At 43.6% G+C, this 21,884-nt stretch overlaps 1 protein-coding gene across 1 annotated transcript in view; it reads left to right on the top strand.

Annotated features, from left to right (window-relative positions):
* Positions 1-700: 700 nt before the first annotated feature.
* b4galnt4a (beta-1,4-N-acetyl-galactosaminyl transferase 4a) overlaps positions 701-21,884 on the top strand; it is a gene marked incomplete at its 3' end in the record, with an annotated part of 125,543 nt that continues 104,359 nt past the window's right edge. Inside the window, exon 1 of the mRNA XM_079223866.1 lies at positions 701-857. Coding sequence (XP_079079992.1) covers positions 716-857 — 142 coding nt within the window. The 5' untranslated portion in view covers positions 701-715. The remainder of the gene's footprint in view (positions 858-21,884) is intronic.

Genomic DNA, 21,884 nt, shown 5'->3' on the forward strand with positions numbered 1-21,884 from the left:
ATTTCACTCACGGCCTTTTTTAATTTAATTTGTGTAGTCATTTGGAAGGAGCAGAGAGCCTCCGTCCGTCTGTCTTTCTGCAAGGAAGTGTTTCCTCTCGGCGGAGACCGAGATGCTCCGTCCGATCACCTCTCATGAAAACTAAATGTCTCTTCTTGCTCTTTGGTACTTTGCGCTAAATCCCATGGCCGGGGATGATCCTTGAGTAGCCGATAACATAATCAGCGTCGCGGTGTCAGCAAAGGCTTGAGCTACAGGGGATTTGTGTAGATTATCTCCGGACTGCTATTTTGTTCTCTCGGTCACACTCTTAACTGAATTTAGCATCTTGTTTTGATCTGCAGCCTTTTCCCCGCCTGGAAACCCCAGCAGTAGGGACGCCTGTTTACAAGCTCCGCTATTCATAGGGCAAAGGAGGGAACCGGGTTGCATTCATAAGCAATGCCGGCCACAGAGGTGCTTGGACCCAGATCTGAGGACACGGCGAGTTTGGCGCAGCTGTCAGCGCGTGGATCCGAGGGAATGAGACGCGCTTTGAGGCTGTAGTCCGCTCCCTGTTTACTCGCTGCCTGTGATGCCGCCGCTGTGACCGGGAGAGGGACAAAAACACACGCACACACACATACACGCACACAGCAGCGCCCGATTGAGCACTTTTCCCCCGGACCCGTTTTGACTATCTACCGGGCGGCTACCGGAGGATGTTTGAGCCAGGATGCTGCGCTTCCCCGTGAAGAAGATCCGGAAGCAGTTCAAGCTTCTGCTGCTGCTGGTACTGCTCACCTCCGCCGTGTGGTTCACCTACCTGCACATCAACCAGGGCAAGACCATCAAACTCCACTTTAACTACGGAAAAGGTAGGCTTTGCTGAGAGGAACGGTGTCTATTCGACTCTTGCCTTTTGGAGAGGAGCTATCAGCCTCTAAAGACATTTAAAAAGGACATTTAACTGCCCTTATGAATACTGTGATGATGCCCCAGGAGGCAACGCCGTAAACTAGAGTGTAACATCACTATAACGGTCACCACTCAGTGCTGTGAGCTCCTGAATGAATATAATAAGAATGTTAAGGAGACATAATATAAAGACCACCATAAATTCACCACAGTTCCAGATCTAAGGAAAATATCACAGGTGTCGGATACCAAAACTTCCAATGAGCTCAGTATAAACACTGCAGACACAAAGTCACTTTCTGAACATTGTTGGGTGCATCACTTTATGACAAATGTGCCCCTGAAACAACTACTGACTTCCACATATATGATTGTTGTCCCTTGGGGAGTGTGAGGGGAAGGACCAGAGAAGAATTAACACAGTGTGTCATAAATTAACAATGGCTTCCTTCTCCGGGCTAAGTAAAGAGCACCGCGGTGTCGGGCCAGGTCGAAAGCCAGACCCCCGCCTTCAACATGAATAATCAAAGGGCTGTTCATAAAGGTGGCTTCAGAGGTCACAGGCATGCCAGTCAGACTTGGAAAAATATCGGGTTGGGAAGCACAAGGGAGGCAGCGCTCCACCTGCTGCTGTGACACTGCTTATTACCAATGCTTGATTGCGGTCAGCCACTGTGCACAGCATGAACGGCTGGCTGTAACAGTGGATGATGCAGAGTATTGTACGGGAATAACAGTGATCAATGAAAGAAACACTTCCTCGAGGTGCTGGGTGAAGTAACGTGCCACTTCCTACTACACATTCATCATGGGGCGCTGGTGTACTCTTATCTCCTGCAGCTGTCTGTGTAAAGTTATACCCAATGATTATGATGTCCTTGAAGAGTGTACAAAGTGCACACACACACACACACACCTACACACACGGTTCACTGACACACCGGGATCATTTTGTTGTCTCTGATCTCAGACGTGGGGTTTTCCCAGTGACAGACTAGATTTTGTTACCCGATTATTATGATGATGATGATATGAGTTCTGAATCAGACTGAAGGCTGCCGCTCTGGCTCGTTGCATTTGGTAACTGCAGCTAAGCGAGATGATTTGATAAAGAAAAGTCAACAAAAAATGTATGTTCTAAGCCTCATATAGGCCGTATTTATTAAAGGGCTATCTATATATGTTGCATTGCACCATATTGGACAGGCGCTCACAATATTGCATCACACATACACATATACTTTAGTCGATGTAATGAATAGTCACTCTTAGTCTTCCTATTCATGCAGATTTATTGCTCCACACATGCTTTGTGTTTTTTTTTTTTTCCTTTGCTGCACCGTTGCTGCTGATTTCTCTTATGACTTGCACAGAAGCACTACAAACACTGAGCCTGTTGAACGCTGATATTTTCGATATGACTGTGCTCTTCGTCTTAAAGGTTCCAGTAACAGTCGGTCTTTGTGACTCCTCTGCTGTGGCCGTCTGTCGAGGAAGGAAGCTGTTTTGCTGTTTTGCTGGTCTGCGTGTCTAATTGACTGTCTTCCATTTCGAAGGCATCTGAGCAGGTCAACTCACTTAACCTCTTATGAATAACATGTCCCCCCTCGCACCAAGGGTTTCTAAGTGAGATGTAGCCATTACTGAAAATGGGGCTCCATGAAGTGTGTAAATATTCATATCAGGCTGGCAGTATTCTCTCCACACAAAAATCTTCATTGATTCTTAACACCGAGGTGGGGCAGGTAGAAATTATGTCATTTAAATTTCAGCCTCAGTCCTCCCTTATTGGAATATGCAATTATAATTTGTCACATTTCTACTCTCCGCTTGTCCCTATTTTGGAGGAAATTGGATTGATCTCAGTCCAATCCTCACAGAGCACACGTCTCAGACAGATTGCTGCTTGCTCTGCGTCCTCTGGATAATGTCTTATTGGCACATGACCATCAGACTTATGAGAAATATAAACATCTTTGCATAAAGTGCCCCATTGAGGCTGCATCTATCTAATTGTGAATAATGACTTGCAAAGTGTGTCGAAGACAGTTTACTTCTGAGCAGATTGTTTTACAGACAGTCTGTGAAGTGTTTCAAACTCGAGCCTTCTTACCTTGCTTGAGTGGCTCAACATAATGACGGAGCAGAGGCCGGAGACTTTGAGAAGAGGTCTTTTTAATTGCGCCCCGCAGAGTCGCCATGGCAAACAAACGCTCTTTTGTAATGCGTTTAACGTATCTCATAGAAACACATTGTGCGTCTCCTTAAGACCTAACCAACCCGTTGAATACATTTTCTACTCGGTGACACGTTTGCAACTTGCTTTGTCGTCTCCTCTTATTGGGGCATCGCTACCTTTTTGGTGCATCAGATCCAGCAGCTGCAACTGCTCTTTGCAATTGGCACTAATGTGCATTGGGCATGAATCTCTTCGTGTGTATCGTGGCGGAGACATACAGAAGACACAACTATGTGGGAATACAGTCATGGAAGGGAAAGTCTCTGGTTGGACTCTGTGGACTGGCTGGCAGGAATCTGGGTGCGGCAGTGAAAGGAAAGCAGATGTTGATTCCCTTGACCAAGCTGCGAGGAGGAGGGTTTATTTTACCCGGCTAGTGACATTTACATCCGAGGTTTAAAGTGTTTTGTATGGGTCGGATTGAGCTATGACATTACTCACCCAACCAGTGTATTACCGAGATTATATAATGGAAACTATGAACTACATACTTATTTGAATAGGCTGACGGACACTTCATTACTCAGAAGTCATATGTGGTCGTTAATATCACACTGTGGTTGGTGGGCAAAGAAGTCAATTACGCAGAGGTGTCATCAGGTCATTTTGATGCCGAATTGTCATCATTCAAAGCACCAAGCCAGTGGCAGACATATTGAAATGGACCATCTTTTTCTGACACTAAATTATTCAGTACAGGATGGAGCTGTGTGATGGACTGGTGATTGCATGGGGATGCAGGGCACTCACAGTTTTTGAGATTTTATAGAAAGTTGAGGGAACAAAGGATCCACTATCTGGGAGATAATGGCACATGTGAACGGTAGTTTGAGAAGTGAGGAACTTACATTTTTTTCAAAACTCCAGAAGTTGAAGTTACCCTGCCCTGTGAAACGCCTCTGCTTGAAGAGAACACCTTGAGTAGACCAAATACATCAATGTAACTACAGCAGAATGAGCCATACTAATGGGACCTTTGTGGATGTGTGGGTGTTTCTTGGGACATTTATTTATCTTTTCTTAAAAGCCAAGGTAGCTGTTGGTACTTTGATGATGGCCACAGCCAGAAAGATATAATTAAATAGTTTTCAGATTGCACACTGGCCAGACTAGCCTTATTTAATCAGAATTTCAATGAGGAAGTGTGCTGGCAGGCAGTGCTGCGGTGCATATTAGATGAGTGCCACATTTATGCGGCCACCCAGTTGTACAACAGCTCCCCTGTTTTCCAGCATCAACAGGTCCACAGAAGAGGAGGAGGAGGAAGAGGAGGAGGAGGAGAGGAGGAGGAGGAGGAGGAGGAGGAGGAGGAGGAGGAGGAGGAGGAGGAGACTGGCTGCTGCATACAGGCCTCTATTGATTAACTATGATTACATGTGGAGGCACACACATATGCATACACGTAATCACACCCACACAAACACACAACTAATTTGCCTCTATATTTGTGAAATGTCACATTAAACACACACACGCTTCACATCATCACCTCTTTGAAGGGATAAGTCGGAAGGGGAAGTCTCAGGGGCCTCGACAGATTGGCTGCTTGGTTGCCCATGGAGACAACATATGGGAGAGGAACGTGCTGGGCTGGTGGGATGTTTCAAGCTTATCTTTTCAAGGCCGATGGATTCACAGGTTTTGAGGAAGCTTGAATGCGCTGAATATCCACAGAGAGGCTAAAAATAAAGCACTCAACTTGTGGAAGCAGCATCACTGTATTGTACTAAAACCTCCTGAGAGGAAGGTACAACTGACTCAAAGAACCACACACACGCACACATTCACATTAAAACACTTGGATATAGTTGCAGTCCAGTATCAAGTTGGATTTGGATTGTTGTGTCTCAACAGCAACACCCTCGGGCTGGCTCGCTGTCATGGTAACCATGCCCTCCGATGTCACTTTTCCTAATTTTAGCTCCTGTGGTTCTCACGGTCGGCCGGCTTCACCTCGGCCAGAACAACTCTGCCAACTTGGTCTGTGTGTGGGTGTGTGTGGGTGTGTGGGTGTGTGTGTGTGTGTGTGTGTGTGTGTGTGTGTGTGTGTGTGTGTGTGTGTGTGTGACGTACACAGCACCTTTTTCATGTTATCATTTATTCATGCAACAATGAATATCATCAATTGCCATTTCATGTTTGTGAATAATGCAGCTGCTCAGTGCCAACTTGCCCCTTCAATGAAACAGAACAGTTGTTAATGGAGGACGGAAGAAAAGAACAAAAAGACATAAGCAAACTGCTTTACTTAACAAAAAACTATTTCCCAGGTAGTCATGTTGTATATCTAAGGTGCGTTTAGCAGCTTTTACACTGCGCCCAGCGTGGGTGCAGTCTGCAAGTCTGCATCAACAAAGTGATTTGATGTTTGACTGGGGACACATCTGAACCCAGCTGGGTGGTGCTGCTTTCAAAGATTACTTCTATTTAGGAATGCTGGGCCCTTATATCACTGCGGAGGAGCTCTGTTAATCAGATGAAAATGGAGGGGAGGGGGAAGACATTCTGAAAGCGCTGAATTATGAAATCGTAGCTCTACTAATGTGGTGATTTATATTCTTTAGAGCTATACTGTTTGGCTGGCTTAACAAAAATATTTCTGATACTATAAACCCAGATTTTTCTTCAGTATAAAACTGAAAAGTGGAATCTTGCAGTATAATCTGTGCATATTTCTTGGTGATTAGAGGCGACAATACTGACAAAGAGAAACTGCATTATATATATGACTCAGTCATGACGTTTGAAATGTATCTCTGATGTGGGATTTCATGTTAAGGGCCTTTACGCATGTGGCAGTCAGTCCATTGTTAGCTTTTGTCTGGGGAGCTGGGATGTGGGCTGTCAGATTCTCACCCATGAATCTGCTTATCTGACCAACCCAGTAAATCTCTCCTTCTGGGTGATTCCACAGCCGGGATGAAAGATGCTCCCATAACAACTCGCACTGCATCTTCCTCTGTGTGCCCAGATACTGTAGGACCTGTGTGGTGGAGGTGGAGACAACAAAGGGGCTAACGAAGAGGAGGATAATACCTCACGCTCTTCTTATACGCATTAGCTTGTATTGAATATGTCTCTGCAGTCATTTTTGTGCATTTCTGAAGTGATGTCCTTGTAATCTCTCGCTCATTAACGCTTTAGTCCTCCTTTTAGTGATTTTGTGTTTTTCAATGTTTTTTCTAATGCTAAAGCAAATGCACAGTGCAGCCAGAAGTATTTATTTACTATTATTTAATTGAATTATTTATCTAAAATATTTCACACTCCGGATGTGTTACATTCACATACCCACCGTGCATTTCACAAACCACAAGTGCATGTAAGATTAACAAATGTGGCTATAAGCCTGCGCGATGAAGGGAGGCTAGGTTGGAAGGTGAGCGAAAGCGCTGGAAAAACACAAGTCCGCAGTGTGTTAACCTTGGGGTTAATGAAATTTGTGTTGGCCTGCCTAACAAGCCACCATCAAGGTACCAGCTCGGCCCCATGTAGATGAGAGCTCTGGCCCAATGCCACGGCTTTGCCGCAGGAGATTTGTGTGTGTGTGTGTGAGTGAGTGTGAGTGAGAGGGAATTAGTTAGTAAGTGAAACAGAGAGATTTAGTGTAAAATAGAGGGAAATGTGTTTGTGCGATGTAGCTTGTTTTTTTTTCCCGAGTGTGTTATTGCACGTGTCTGTGAGCGCGCACCTCGCTGATCTCGCTGCCGTCTGCACTTTAGCCCCAGAGTTTAGCCGAGCAGAAGAGGAAGCAGCTGAATGATGGCCCTGTCTGCCCGCTGGCACGCCTGCTGCGAATAGGGGACGAGCATTTGGGGAGGGGGAACGGGGCAGAAGAAGGACACCCTTTTCACGCAACAGGTGGGACGTGCAGCAGGATGCATCAGGAGAGGACGTGGTTGTGACTTGTAATACACCCAGCAGCCCTTTCACGTTGTACAATGCGTGTGATCGGAGTACCTGGAAACTATTGTTCCTCGTGGAATGCATCGACAGATCAGATTCACACTGGAAACCTGTTCAGGTGTATCTAACTCATACAGCAGGGGTGTCAAATAACGCAGCGTTCACACCGTTAAACAATGCCGTTAAGAATGAATTAAGACCAATATTCCTCAGTCGAGAGATTACAAAACCCAGACAATTTGGACAATTTACTAGGACACTGCTGGGAGACAGGAAGGGAGTGTGAGTGTGAAAAGCGTGCGAGTTGGTGGTGAGTTTTAAGAAATGGGAAACCAACCGAGAGCGAGAAAGAATAAAGGGAGTGCCATCGAGACAGATGTCAGGTGGGAGTATCGACTGCAGACGCTCATGATCCTCGCCATGATGGGATTTGTCAGTTCCCTTTGCTGGGGCTTGGTTCCGCTCTTTGCTCCCCACCTCTGTGGAAGGATTTTCTTTCATGGGGTTTCTATGCAGCGCTGGGCTGTATCAGCTCTGGTGTTGCCTTACTGTAAGTGATCCAGACCTTGCAGGATTTCAATCAATCATCAAAGAGTGTGTGTGTCTGTGCACTCCCTGCTTCTCAGAATGAGCTTTCTGTAGCGCTGGTTAATGGAAAAGGTCACCTCTCCTCGAGGCCGGGCTCGCTAGCAACAAGGCCGGGGAGAGAAGGATCACAGGACGGGGACAGGGGAAACCTCAGAGACAGAAGAGACGGGGATGTTGGTCGCATTGTAATCCGCTTTGTGGAATTCTTCTGTTGAAAAGTCATAAAAATGGATGCACTTGATGCAAAAGAGTAAATTGACCGTAGAGTCCCCGTCCCAGTGGGCATTTCTCTTCGTATTCCCTTTGACCCTTGTTTTCGTTTGAAATCACTATCATGCGCGCTCTGACTTTTCAATGCTCACTTATGAATATTTACACATCTATGGACCCAGATCTGGAGCTGGGACAGGAATTCTTCTCCATTTATAAAATTCTTCTCCATTTATAAAAGCTTGCTGGCTAAAGTTGAGCGGAAATGTTTTCTTCACTTTCAGGGTTTTCACCAACATTCTGCACTTTATATTTGGCTGCATATACAAAAGGATAAAAACACCAAGTACGTGATAGTGGTGGTGATAAGGCGCCCCGCTGCTCCACAGCAGGTCCGGCGGGTCTCCCCTGCTGGCAGCAACCTGCTTAGATGAACTGAATGGTATATATTGCCTCCTGACTTCTTTCTTTTATATTGTATTATTGCAGCTTTTTTTTTCTTCTCAAAAATCCCATCTTTCATTCGATCTCCTCTCGTTCCATCTGACTTATCTTTTACATCTGACTGTCTCCATCTTTATGTTATTTTTCGGCATGAAGCGTAGGAGTATCGGAGGAGCGAGGAGAGCAAGAGAAAGAGAGGACAAGGCCTGCACTTTGTCATTCCTTTGTGTCGCGTCTCAAAGGCGTGTTCGGCGGCTTGATTACCATGTGAGCTGCTTTGTGAACGAGCGCCGCGTAGCTCTCTGAGCGCCGTTAAACACCGGTCCCTTTTTTTCTATTGTGGCCAGTCGTGAGGAAAGATATTCAAGAGAAGAGGAAAGTTTTCAGTTTCCTCTAGAGCCGTGTTTGTGTTTGTACAACTGTGCAAACTTGCTTTGAGAGGAGCCCAGCCAGTGTGCTCTGAATGCTAACACGTCTTCAATTCATTTAACTTCTCTATGATTCTCTGTAATTAAATACACTCTTTTAGTATTCACCATATCATACTCAAGTTCGTGTTTACAGCCACAGCTGAACAATCTGATGTTGATGGTTTGATCAGTGGAAGTGGTTCTTGAGTTATGTGTTGCAAGATTATTTTTCAAAGCGCTCTTTTTTTTTTTTGGCTTCCTTATTGACAATCTTTTTTTTTTTAAAGAACTTTTATTTGTGGCAATTTCTTTGGGGAAATGTTGCCTTCAAAGAGATGGTTATAAAGCGAGCTGTCACAGAACGTTCAGTCACAGACGGTTATAAGTATACAAAGCAAGTGGCTGATGGTGAAACGGTTCTAGTCCATTCATTTTCTTTGTCATACCATTCATTTTCTATGTTTTTAATGGCTTTTTCCCAATTCTGTATGATATGAAAATGGATTGCTAAAATGCAAGAAAACCATAATGAATTTAAATGACTAAAACTACAACATGATTTTTTCCCCTCAAGACAGTTGAACGTTTGAAACATATAGGGATTTTGTGATATCATTTAGTTTTTGTCGCTTTGGGAACTACAACAAGATCAGATGGTCTTTATCTTTAACTGCCTCACTATATTTTCTCCACCATGACAGGACGTTTTTGGAAGGCCACACCTCTCACCTTCAGGTTCAACCGCTTAGCAATTACCTGGCAGGGTTTAGGCCAGCTCGTATCTTTTCTAAGTCCCCAATGAAAAAATCATGAATCACTGACTCCTAAATCTCAGCACTGCATTGCTTTGCCTCTGTGGGCTTAGTCTCATGTATCCGACAGTATTCCCATATCTAACATGATGATCGCTGCTTTGTTATACCTTCCTGAAGGAAGGTATAACAAAGCTCCAGAGATCTAATCTAGAAAAATCCACCTGTACTGCCTACTAGTTGTGTTCTTGTTTGTCCTGACAACGTCACACCAAACTATCTCTTCAAAGCATCACTACTATACTATATATGGCTCAGTGACCAGTTCCCATTCCTGTCCTGACACCCCACACAGCAGAAACCCCTCTCTGTCGTGGCAGAGCTGTTGCTTTTCAGATTGTCTGTCTGCTTTATTGGCTTGATGTGACACAACGGCAGCAACACGTAGCCCAGCAATAAAAAGCAGTAAACAGTGATGATAGTGTAAACGAAAATAGAAGGATACTCCTGCCCTCCATTGAGAAGGGGAGGGGATGAAAAAGTTGTGTGGGAATGAGAATTATCTGGAAAAATAGCAAATGTAGTCTGAGCACATTAAGGCAAGAACACATATGTGCAATACCTGTTGCTGTTGTTGATGTCTTGAGTTTTAGACTCACAACTAAGTGCACAAAGCCACATACCTTCATTTACATGATGGCACAGAGAGGACATTCTTAAAAGCTCTTCTGACAGAGAGGCCATTATAAGTCTAACGCCACCACACTTTCCTCCACCTCCTCCTTCTATTCCCCTCCTGCTTGGTTGCTCTTCTTTGTTATATTTTTGCTTCTTAGACTCACTCCTCCCTCCATAAAATGACATATCTTTCCCACCCCCTGTGTGTGTTATTTTTTTTGACAAACATTTTTACATCTCAAAATGAGATGTGGGACAAAAGCGAGCTTTTCATCTCGCTACATTTGACATGGGGATTCACCTTCCGCAGCAAAGCAAGACAATTCAACTCAATTATCTCTCTGTCAAACATGCTCCTGCTACCCGCCCGCTGGTGAAAATGAGGTGTTTTTACATTGCTGGGGAGGATAGGAGGACTGCCATTGAGCTGCTGGGCCTACTTGTTATAGCACTTTATCTGAACATCTCTAGAAAAAAAAGAGAGAAAATAGCCAAGGACATGTTTTTATTGAGCAAGAGGATAGCACAAGATGTTTAATGTCCTGCATTTAAAGTGAGTTTAGCAAGTGGATAGATAGAAATATTTAAATATATGTAAACAGTACATAAGTGCTGGCGATCTGACAAATGGAGAAAGTCATGAGCCAGATCAAGTCTGGCTTTATTCTACAGGGCATTACAAAATTATAGCAGTTAAATATATTGGGGTGTTTTATTGTGTCATGCATGGAAAACCCTGCAATAAAAGGCTTGTTTCTTGGTTTATTTTCTTCAAAAAGAAAAACACATTCCAAAAATGAAGTGCCACATGCATTACATGTACATTAATAAACAGTAACAATTACTGAATAAAAAAACGCATCACAGGGCATTAAGAGGACGATAAACACAAAAAGCCATGGCGCCTCAACAAAAATGTTGATGATGTAATGCAGGGGTGTCAAACATAAGGCCCGCGGGCCGGCTGTGATTTTACTGGTTCGGCCCACTTGAGATGAAAATGGGCAGCATGTGGCCCCTTCACTAAAATGAGTTTGACACCCCTGATGTAATGTGTCCAAGTGTCTTAATTTGCTTGTTCTCATACTATTGGCTACCAGAGTTTTCAGACAGAAAATGCACATCACTGGTCTCTCCTTATCTCAAAGCAACATAGGCTTTGAGATATTCGTATTTTTTGTATTTAACGGCAACTGAGCAAGTTCCTGTTTGAAGCAACTCGAGCCACAAACTGCCAGCTTCATGCATTATGACAGAGATAAGGAGAGAGAGATAAGGAGAGAGAGAGAGAGAGAGAGAGAGAGAGAGAGAGAGAGAGAGAGAGAGAGAGAGAGAGAGAGAGAGAGAGAGAGAGAGAGAGAGAGACTATTGCATGCGATGGGTTTGCAACTTCTTAATAACTTACTTGGAGCGCTGCTTTGTTACCTTGGGGTTGGGTTGACCCCCGGCCATCACTAAAACCTACAGACTATCTGACTAAATGAACACCATTGCCATTGTGAAAGCAGGATTTTACAGTTTTGCCGTGAAAAAAAAAAATTTGTTCCTTTAAAACATTAGTTCTGCATCACATTTTCTCCCAAGCGCTTTGTGAACCACTGCTGTAGATGACACGTAACAGAAAACAGTAGATGAATGAAGTGTAAGCAACAGTGTTATATTTAGACGCTGTACCTAAGGAGACCATCCTACATGCAAACTGCCACAGTCAACAGCCAACATATCCATTAGAGCAGTGGTTCTCAATCTTTTTTCAGTGATGTACCCCCTGTGAAATATTGTCATATAGAATATATACAATTCAGTTTATGAACTTTCACTTGTATTTGATTGAATATTTCTTAAATAACTATTTTGAAAGGATTTTTGAATGGATGTTACTTTTACATATATATTTTTTTAAATCTCACGTAACCCCAGGGGTACACGCACCCCCATTGGAGGACCACTGCATTAGAGTAAAAAGTCCTGGAGCAGGACATCAAACCTCCTCATCTAGTGTCAGCTGCTTTGCACATGTAGGGAGTTACATATTTAACTGGTAATATGTTAAAACCAGCATACTGTGATTGTGTGCTTATCTTTTCATGAGTTTTTCCTTTCATAATATGTTTGTGTATACCTGCCAGCGAGGCGTAGCCAACTACTTTCGTCTCCCTCAGATCACAATGTGGACTGCAGCATTCCACATTAGCTGTCACTCCTCTTTTGAAATTAACTTCCGCAGCTACGTTAGCGATAAAAGGTCTCCGCTGTCGCTATCTCAAAGCCTCTCTGTTGTTTTCAATTAGATAGCCTAATCACTGAGACGACAAAGCATGCCCGTGTAAGTCTCTTATTTTTCATGATTTAAAGTGCCAAATTAATCAGCCATTACATCAACTGTTAATTCTGCCTGCCAAGTTGATGTTCATTGTTATACAAACTTGCCACAAATACACTCATAAGGCATTTTCTTTGGTTACAAGTACTGCTGACTGTACAGTTTACCTGTGGGTTCAGAATGTCAACATCTCTTACAAAGTCAGTATCAGTGACGGCTGCAGTAAGGTATGTGTGTGTGTGTGTGTGTGTGCGTGCGCCTGAGGGTAAATGAAGGAGGAAAAATATTACTTTTTTGTTTACAACAGTGCTTCCTAGCCAGCCACTTAAAAAGCTGCAGTTAGTGATGGGGAAAGTGATGGTACGGTTCGGCCCTTCTGCAAACAAGGTCAGTGCATCGTGATAACACAGAGTAGACTTTGTCTTCTCCTCCATCTCATTCTCATTTTTGCTTAGAATTGTAGAAAAGCTGATTATATTGCCACTTCCTACTAATCTGCTTCCATCCCACACATTTGTAGGACGAAATGCACACTCTGGCACACACACATGCACAGGGTGTGGATGCATAGAGGAGTCATTTGTTTTCCTTTGAGTGCCCTTAATGCTCACTGGTGCTCTGAATAGAAAAATCATCCAATCAACAAAAAAGTCCTTGCTGTTAAGCCTGAGTTCTGCCTGTATGGAGTCGTCCCCGGATGAAGTGGATTCTGCTTATTGCCACGATCAGATTAAGACACAATCATTCAATGTGCGGTTGAAGGCCTCACTCAGCTAGGTTAAGAAAACACAACTTGAAATGGAAATGCTTACCAGAGCTGTGTTTACTGTCAATGCTACCTTCAAGGGCCTTGGCTTTATTTGTTGAGATGCGATCATACTGTATAGACAGCTTCTATAGAAAGGTGCATTGTGTTGTGTGTAATTGTAATAATACATAGATTGATTACTGTACTTCCATGAGAAAGTAAGGAAAGCAGTATGTGGTGTATGTCGGTGTGTGTGAAGGGAGCATGATGTATTATGATCACATTGCTGGAAGCTAGTAGGGACATTTTTATGACCAAATTTGATTGTTGCAACAACTTGTCATAATTGGGATTGGATGACGGGACAGAGACTGGGTAATGATTCACTTTTTCTCATTAGTGAGGTAAGACGGGCGTGCCTTGTTTCCAAACATTTTAGCGTCGTTCTGTGCCATCTAACCCTGATGACAGGATTGATGAGACGACTACATCTTCACCGTTTCTGCTCTCGCTAGATCTGTTAAGTGCATTAACCAACACTGCATACAGTACCTTCAGTCAACATTTGTCAAGAGTATTATCCTAAAATGAACCGTTCTTACATTGAAGAGTTGGCGTAGAGTATTTTATTGATAAGACAATCAATTCAAACAAAAGTTCAAGGAATACAAAAGTACTTTATCTTGTTAGGACCGATCATACTACTAGCGGAACGTAGCCCAGTAGTCTGGAGCTGTTTTTGTTCTTATACATTAGTATGACATCCTGTGATGGTGACATTCAAAGTTTTTATCACAATAACACAAAACCTCACGCAACAAATGGCGTGCTACGGGTTGGGTCATACTGGTTTCATCACGGACCAACAGGGCAGCTGACATTCTTCTCTGCTGCAATACATGTTACACACTTGCAACTGTCTTTTGAGTTTTGCGTCACAATTTGTATCAGACAGTTAATGAACATTACAGTCACATGTGAAACGTGAAAATATGTGTTTGTGCAGGATTTTTTCGGTCCTGCTTGGCTTCAGAACTGCCTCAGTTTGTTCTCGTTCCTTACTGCAAGACTAATCTAATCTGCATCATGTGGCAACATTCCACTTTTCTTTAATCATTGCATTGCTAGCGCGGTGAAAGTTTGGATTGTAGCCATTTAGAACTTTTTGCTTGCAAAAAAAAAGATTGCTTGGCTCCCGGCATTGCCGCTTGAAGCGTTGTCGGAACGCGTGGCCGGTCGCAGAGGGCCGATTGCTTGGCCCGCGGAAGTGCTGCTTTCAGCTTTCTCCAGAACTGCTCATTGCTCGTTGACTACAGGGAAGGGAACAAGAGTTTGTAACCTTCGTATATCCAACAGTCAATGAGACGTGGCCCGTAAACGCCTGTTGCAAACGACATACTCGACTTGTAGTCCACAGAGTCCTGATGCCCCGCCCCCGGTTGCTGCACAGAGCGCTGTTTGTTCATTTATTCAAAGTGTATTAATATTGAAAGTGTTGCATGTCCAAATTGCACCAACTTTGAGACTGCACAGCAATACATCCGCCAAGTGTGAAGTCGACTGGATGAACGGTTCTCGACATACCCACATGCACACAGGCGTACGGATACACAGAGATTCCTTGCTTTATAGTTTGATTGCAACATGATAAACACTAGTTATGGTAATTTGACTGTGCTATACAATGAATTATGGTTATTACAATAGGACATTAAAAGGGTTAAGAGGACAAAGAAAGGTTTTCTTTCTTGAGTAGTCATCGATTGAGCGTGACAACACTGCTATTTCTCTTTTTCACAATGTGTGTTTCTCACTTGGCTGTTAAGAGTTAGAGTGCGGTTTGTCCTTTCTGCAGGTGGTGTCCGTCCATCATTTCAGTGTGCCAAGACAGGCAGCTGTCTCTCTGTCACTCTTACCCGCCCCCATTACCACCACCTCTGTTTGTACTACAGTGAGAGTAATGCCTGTGTGTGATGTGTCTGTAGAATGTAGCACCTGTGTCCTGCTGCTGGCGTATGTCCCCCTGGGTTGGATCTCATCCCTGCTCACACACACACACCCTCCTCCGTTCCCCTCATTCAAGCACTCTTTGCTCATTCATATGCGACGAGGGATTCCTATTTTGCTGCCTAGATTCTATTCCTTCCGGGGTTGTTAGAGTCCGCACCTGTGGGGTTCATGCGCACACACACACACACGGACATACAGACACACACACACACACACACACACACACACGGACACACGTTTGTGGGCTGAATTTGCTTTCATGCCTCCCATTTAAGCTGTGGGGAACCTCACTCTGGAAGCATTTATATTTGCCCCCTGAGCTCCAGCTGCGAGGAAAATAGGTGCAGGAGCTGTGGAGGAGACATGACAAATAGAGGCAAGAGAATATTATCATACTCCAGCTGCCACTGGAGATTCGTTTAAAAAAAAAAAAAAAAAGCTAAATGTGGACTGTGCATATTTAAGAAAACCTACAGACCTGTTAAGCCACTTCCTACAGAGGTTTATTGCTTTTCACAGAGAACACAATTGTTTCGCTGCCACAGAGGGGCTCTTTATATCACTGTTAATGTCGTCAGACACAGGTAGTGGGATGTGTGAACATCAGTGCAGAAAACCTGAAACCTGCTGAACACACAAGAAAAGATGTGTTGGATGCAGTGTGTGTGTGTGTGTGTGTGTGTGTGTGTGTGTGTGTGTGTGTGTGTGTGTGTGTGTGTGTGTGTCACGACCATTATATAAGGGACAGTGAAACTACCTAAAGCCTATATGTACTTCCCTCCGCTACATTTTCCTGTCAGCAGCCTGACTCACACCGCTACTTGTGAGTCAGCTGAGTTTGATACCACATCCCTAGACGCACACACAGAATTGCACGTATATGCACAAAAGAAGCAGTAGCACCCCCTTCAGAACATGAATGAAGTGGACATTAGTTTAAAAAGTCAAGCTAAAAATGGCTATTATCACTCAGCTCCCTGTCCACCATCCCACAAACATGATGGGGTTTTATATATTTGTACTTGACTGAGCATCTGTAGGACTCGCAACCTCATCCTGTTAGCTCAGACGAGTCTGCCGCCCTCAGCAACTTTAGTGAATATATGAACAGAGCTGTCCCACCTGTAATCCAAAATGTTACCCAAGAGGCAGCTCCAAGATGTGTATGACTAAAACTCTCAAATACATCTATTTTAAACACTGGAAATCATATAGCATCGAGACATTACAAAGGATCTTGGTGGATAGATACTTTATGATTCAACTATTCCCTCTCAAAAGTTGCTGTTCACTCTAGCCTTATTGGTTTTATCCTTTTGTAAATACAGCGTTCGAGTTAAATCTGTTTCTTTGTCAAGCCTGATACCAGAGAAAGAACAGAAAGGCAGATGCCATCAGCTGCCCGTTCTTTGAGGAAATATGTCTCTCAGCCCCGGAGCTACAAGGCCCAACTATACAGAGCAGGGAGTCAATCATTAGGATGACACGCTCACTTAATCCAACTTCTGCTCTCGTGAATGTTACTCTTTCAAAGAAATGTCTGTTTGCTATGTCCATTCTATTGTAGGAGTCTTTTTGTGGCTTTACCGTCAGTCTGCCTCACATGATGATAGTGCAGGTACTGATTGCTATTCAACAACCCTACGGTAAGAGAGGGGAGGTTTCTATGCCCTATGACAATATAGTATTGTATCTTTTGAGGAGTCGTCGGACAGCGAACACACCATCAGTACCAGGAGAGTGAGAACGAGGGAGGGAGGAGAGCAGGCATTAGGGACAGGCCACTTTAGCAAAACTAGGAGTAGCCTAAGTGTCACAGGGAGCCTCTTTTCCACTCAAAGTGTTTTATAGCCGATTAAGGCCTGGACTGGGACCCGCCTGTGACCGATTAACAATCAGAGCTGGAGCCTATTTAACCTGCCACTCCAGCTGAATCTTGAACAGCTCTGGGAAGCCGGAAGAGTCTCATCCTGTCCCACACTGTTGCCCCGCGGTTGACAACAAAGGCTTTGGAGTGACAGTGAGTACTCCGCCTTGATGTAATAGTTCACCTCTAGAGAACCTGAAGCGATAATCTGGATGTAAACCTTAGTTGTCTGACAATCTGTCCCAGACCCTGTGAAAGTTGCACTTATCTGTTCTGTTTTCCCTTCCCCACAGAGACTCTTTTATATTTATATATATATATCCTGGTGAAACCAACCACAGGAGTATTATTTTCCGGAGGATAAAAGAGGACAGATCGTCAGAATAGAAAGCTCTGGTTACATTGCATGATGGACCACAAAGACAACTGTGTGATGGTATTGGTGATATCTTCTCCTCTTTGATGCATTTTTTTCACTGTATGATTTTCTTGTCTCGCTGGATAGTTTAACCAGTTCTCTGTGAGAGAGATGGGCACGTTAAAAACACGAGGAGCAAGGGGAATCCACAGGAGCTGTTATTTACAGTTATTTACAGTTTGAAAAGAGAATTAAGAATCCTACACCCCTCAATAATAGCATATTTGTTATGTGTTGTACTGGAGAAGGACAGTAAAAATGTGCTAGATGTAGCATGTTACATGCCCTACAGATACAGGAGAACATTCCTACCAACTGCAATAAGACTTTATAATAAATCACCTCTGGCCAGATCCTCCGTCAATTGAACCATCAATAAACATAGCACCACTTCAGTCATTTAGTTAGTCACTCTACATACTTCTATTTTACTGTATATACTTAGCATTTTTGCACTTTCTTTATTATTTAGTCTTCTTTAATGTAATACGCTCTGCTATTTTATTGTATAAATTGAGTATTTTTCATACTTAATATTTTGTCTCCTATGTAACTTTGCTTGCTGCTGCCACAAACAACTTTTCCCCTGGGGATGAATAAAGTATATATCTGTCTGTCTGTGTTGGTCAACATGTTACAAAGTGTAAAAAACCTTCTCTGAACATGCCCCGTCCCATGCAATCATGCGGTTATTAACATTTCTCTTATGGCCATCTGAGAGTTAAGACGTCGGGGCGTGTTTGTAGCCCACTCAAAAAATTAAGTAATTAGACTGCTGTGTGTGCACGTGGGTCTGAGTGTTGTTGTTCCCGGGGTTCAAAGAAGTATGTTTTTAATGACACTTTTTTTTTTTTGCAAGCCTGTCGACTCTCTTTGTCTAGGTACACATCAAAGGCACAATGAACATCCGTGACGACAACAATGCGAGCGGCGAAATGAAGAGGGGGGATTCTCTCATTATGCTTCGCTTCTGCTTTTTACTACCAATTAACCAGTGGAGCAGGCTGTTCAGATACAAAACTATTTGCCCAGACATGGCACGCTCATCTTCTTGACAAATGTTCATGAGCTAGTTTCTTTTTGAACGCGTGTGGTTGGATGCAACGCGCTTCTGAGACAGCTGGACTCTTTTGATAGTAAAAGAAAGGAAACAAAGACGGCAGCACATCGTGAGATAGAGGAACTAGACACACGTATTTCAATATAAATATACCTGCTCTTCATTCAGTACTTTCTTTTAATGGTCTTTTGTAAGCTCTGCTAGGCAACTGTTGCTAAGGACCTATTCTTTGTTTGTGTAAAATCTTTCTTTCTCGCTCCATAAAGCACCTACTTATTATATTTTACCAGCATGCCAATTCACTAGCTGTCCTATTACATTTTTCCCAAATCATATATTCTCCACTCCCAATATTCTCTGGAGCATCTGACAGACAATATGGGGCTCAGTGAATTGCCGACCTCATAATCCAATTTCATAATTCACAATTCCCCTTTCCTACCCGCTTGCCAAGCCGAGAGCGGCAGCAGCACAGAGGGATATGTGCACTGATGTGTGGACTGTCAGCGAGTATGAGCAGAAGGGTGAGAGGTTTTGTACAGCCGGCTGCTCTGAATGTAGAATAAAGCGCAGGTTTGAAAACAGTTTTGTCTTCCGGTGACGTTCTGATAACTGCAGGTCTCTTACCTGCACTTCAGTTCTGAAGTGACTGCTTTCACGTCTTGAACTTTCGCGATGTAGGAAAAGGTATTTAAAGCTGTTTACTTGGCATATACGGTCCTCAGTTATTTTTTGGTCTCCCATTAATTCACATTTTGTTTGTTTTTATTTGGTCACACCCTTACAGCCATTTAATTATTTCTAAAAGTCAGCCTGATTATTACTTGAATTTTGTCCCAGAACAAATTTTCTAGTTTGTAACTTTACCTCATAACTCCCCTATTTATTTTATTTCTGTTATGGAAGCTCCACGGCTCATCCCAACCCGCCGGGTCCTCACTAAAGCGACTGCGGCTCGTTCCTTGGCTCTCAACTCAAATGTCTTGGCATCCATTCATGGGTACACAAGCGTGATATTGAATCACACAAAGAGAGAGAGCTCTGATTTCCCCGCTGGGTTTGCCCTCTGTGGCCCCTTGCCGTCACCCCACCCTCCTCACATTGGGTGGCACAGAGACGCATCATGGCCAGAGGAAGGAGACTTGGATGATGTAACCGAGGACCACGGGGAGAGCGATGAGACAATGAAAGTGCTCTCATAGCTCTTTCATCGGCCGTGCTTTTCTTTCTCGCTGACGATGTGACATTTCTAGCCCAAATGTGATTTGATGAAAAGTCATAACATTGCCATGGGCTTTAATAAACGCATTAATTAAAAGGACTTTGCTAGAGGAGCTGTCAAATATTGCAAAGAGCGCTGATCAACATTTTTCTCCTGTTTTGAAATGAATACTGTTCTTTCAGAAGTGAGTTAGTAGTTGCGCCTCTGACTGGATGATCCTGTTTTATAATCATGCTGCATTGTAGGCAAACACTGACCAGTCAATATTTCTGCCATGAGGACTGTCACAGTATGCGTTTATTAGCACACTGGCTTATTGACTCGGACGCAGTGGTGGGAGGGAACCAGGGTGATAAATTGACCAGCTGGTGATGAATGATGGAGCCTGATGTAGGTTAATGATCCAGCGGGAACAAAGGCTATGACGGCACAAGCTTTTATTTATAGATTATATTCATAAACACACGTGTGGATGTCCAGCTTTTAAAGCATCCATCGCTTTGCTGGTGCACGGCTGGGCCACCCTCAGGAGTGCTAGTGCAGGGTAGATATGATGAGGTAAAGTCTGTAAAATTCTTGCACAAGAGCAGCTTCAACCTTTTGTTCGCACATGATGAGAAGACTGGGATTTGGCTGCTGGTTTGTCAAGTTGATTAGTAACACCCATCATGAGAGGACGGAGCTAACTGTCCTTGTGTCACATCCTGCGTGCCAAGGCTTCTTTCATGCCATCGGGGAATCAATGGGGACTTGTTTCTTCATGTGGCACTTTTGTTTTTTCTTTCTCCGTTTCCTGCGGAGGTGGTGTGCAAATCGATGGCTTTGAACTCACACGAACAGCAATTCAGATGGGAGCCAGGCGTTTAATGAAATCCTGCCCACCAGAGACACACTAGGCCCATTCGCCTGATGAAGAAGAATGTGTGATCTTCAAGATATATTTTCCTGGAGCATACCCACCGTTTACCCTTTTAGTGCATTAACTTAAAATATGCTGAGATGCTCGGAATCGCTGTGACATTAAAGTAAACTGTTGCCCATTATTAAGTGTCCGCCTCATGCCTCTGAGCAGGTGAGTAGTCGGTGCCAAGCTAATTACTTAAACCTGACCCAGGATGGCAGAGAATCCGACGGGCTCAGGTCCAACGGCTGTGTCTGTACTCTTGAAGAAAAGCAGTGAAGGAGTGGTGCAGCTTTCATGTGGGATCTGGAGACGCTCTCGACTCAAAGTTCGAGCTGCAGGGAGGTGGCTACAGTCTCAGGGACCACTCTTCAATCTAAACCGCTGGGGCCAAAACACACAGCCACTCACACAATGAAGCACTGATAATATAATTACCCAGGTGCTGGGTCCAAGTCTAGACTTGAGGCCTCGGGAGCTTGATTCCGTTTCTCTTTTTCTCCTTTTCGCTCAACCTTCATCACATATACTGCTTCACAAAGTTATTGTCATGAGGGCTGATAACAGCTCTTTGTACTTCAGAGAGGAGAGAGGCGCCCCAGAGCCGTCTCTTCTTATTCACCTTCTGCAAGCCAAGCCCTCTGAGGCCATGTCCAACCTTATTTGGATACATTTAAAGATTAGGTTTCAGAAGTAATCTGTATCCGACACTGTTTTCAGATTGTTTTTCCTAGCAGCTCTCAATGGACACTGGAGTGCCAGAAAAACAAGTTTCTGTTTTGGGCTTTTATGGTTGCTATTTTTGCATTTCAACAAATTGTTCATTTATATCTTTCTGTTGCCTGGTGAGTACACGGCTATAAAGAACAATTTGTTCTTGTGACAATTTACATTAGTCAGAATTGTTCAACAAAGCAAAATCATGAATTATTTTGAGATGTATTTTTTTATTTTAAGCTTCTTTGACTCGAACAACAAGAAAAGAAAAGTCCATGAGCGGGTGCTCAAAAACGCTCTATTTTTCAACAAAACATGCACATACCAATGTCCAAAAAAAGTTAAGATGATAAAGAGCGACTCCGGGACTACCCCACATAACCAGCGGTGTGCTCATCTTTCAATTTTGCCCACACCGACACAAACACACGACGCCGACCCTTGTGCCCTTCCACATCAGTTTATGGAGATTGCCCTCGCTTTTCATGACTGAA

This window comes from Taurulus bubalis, assembly GCF_910589615.1.
Source record: "Taurulus bubalis genome assembly, chromosome: 9".
Classification (NCBI taxonomy): Eukaryota; Metazoa; Chordata; class Actinopteri; order Perciformes; family Cottidae; genus Taurulus; species Taurulus bubalis.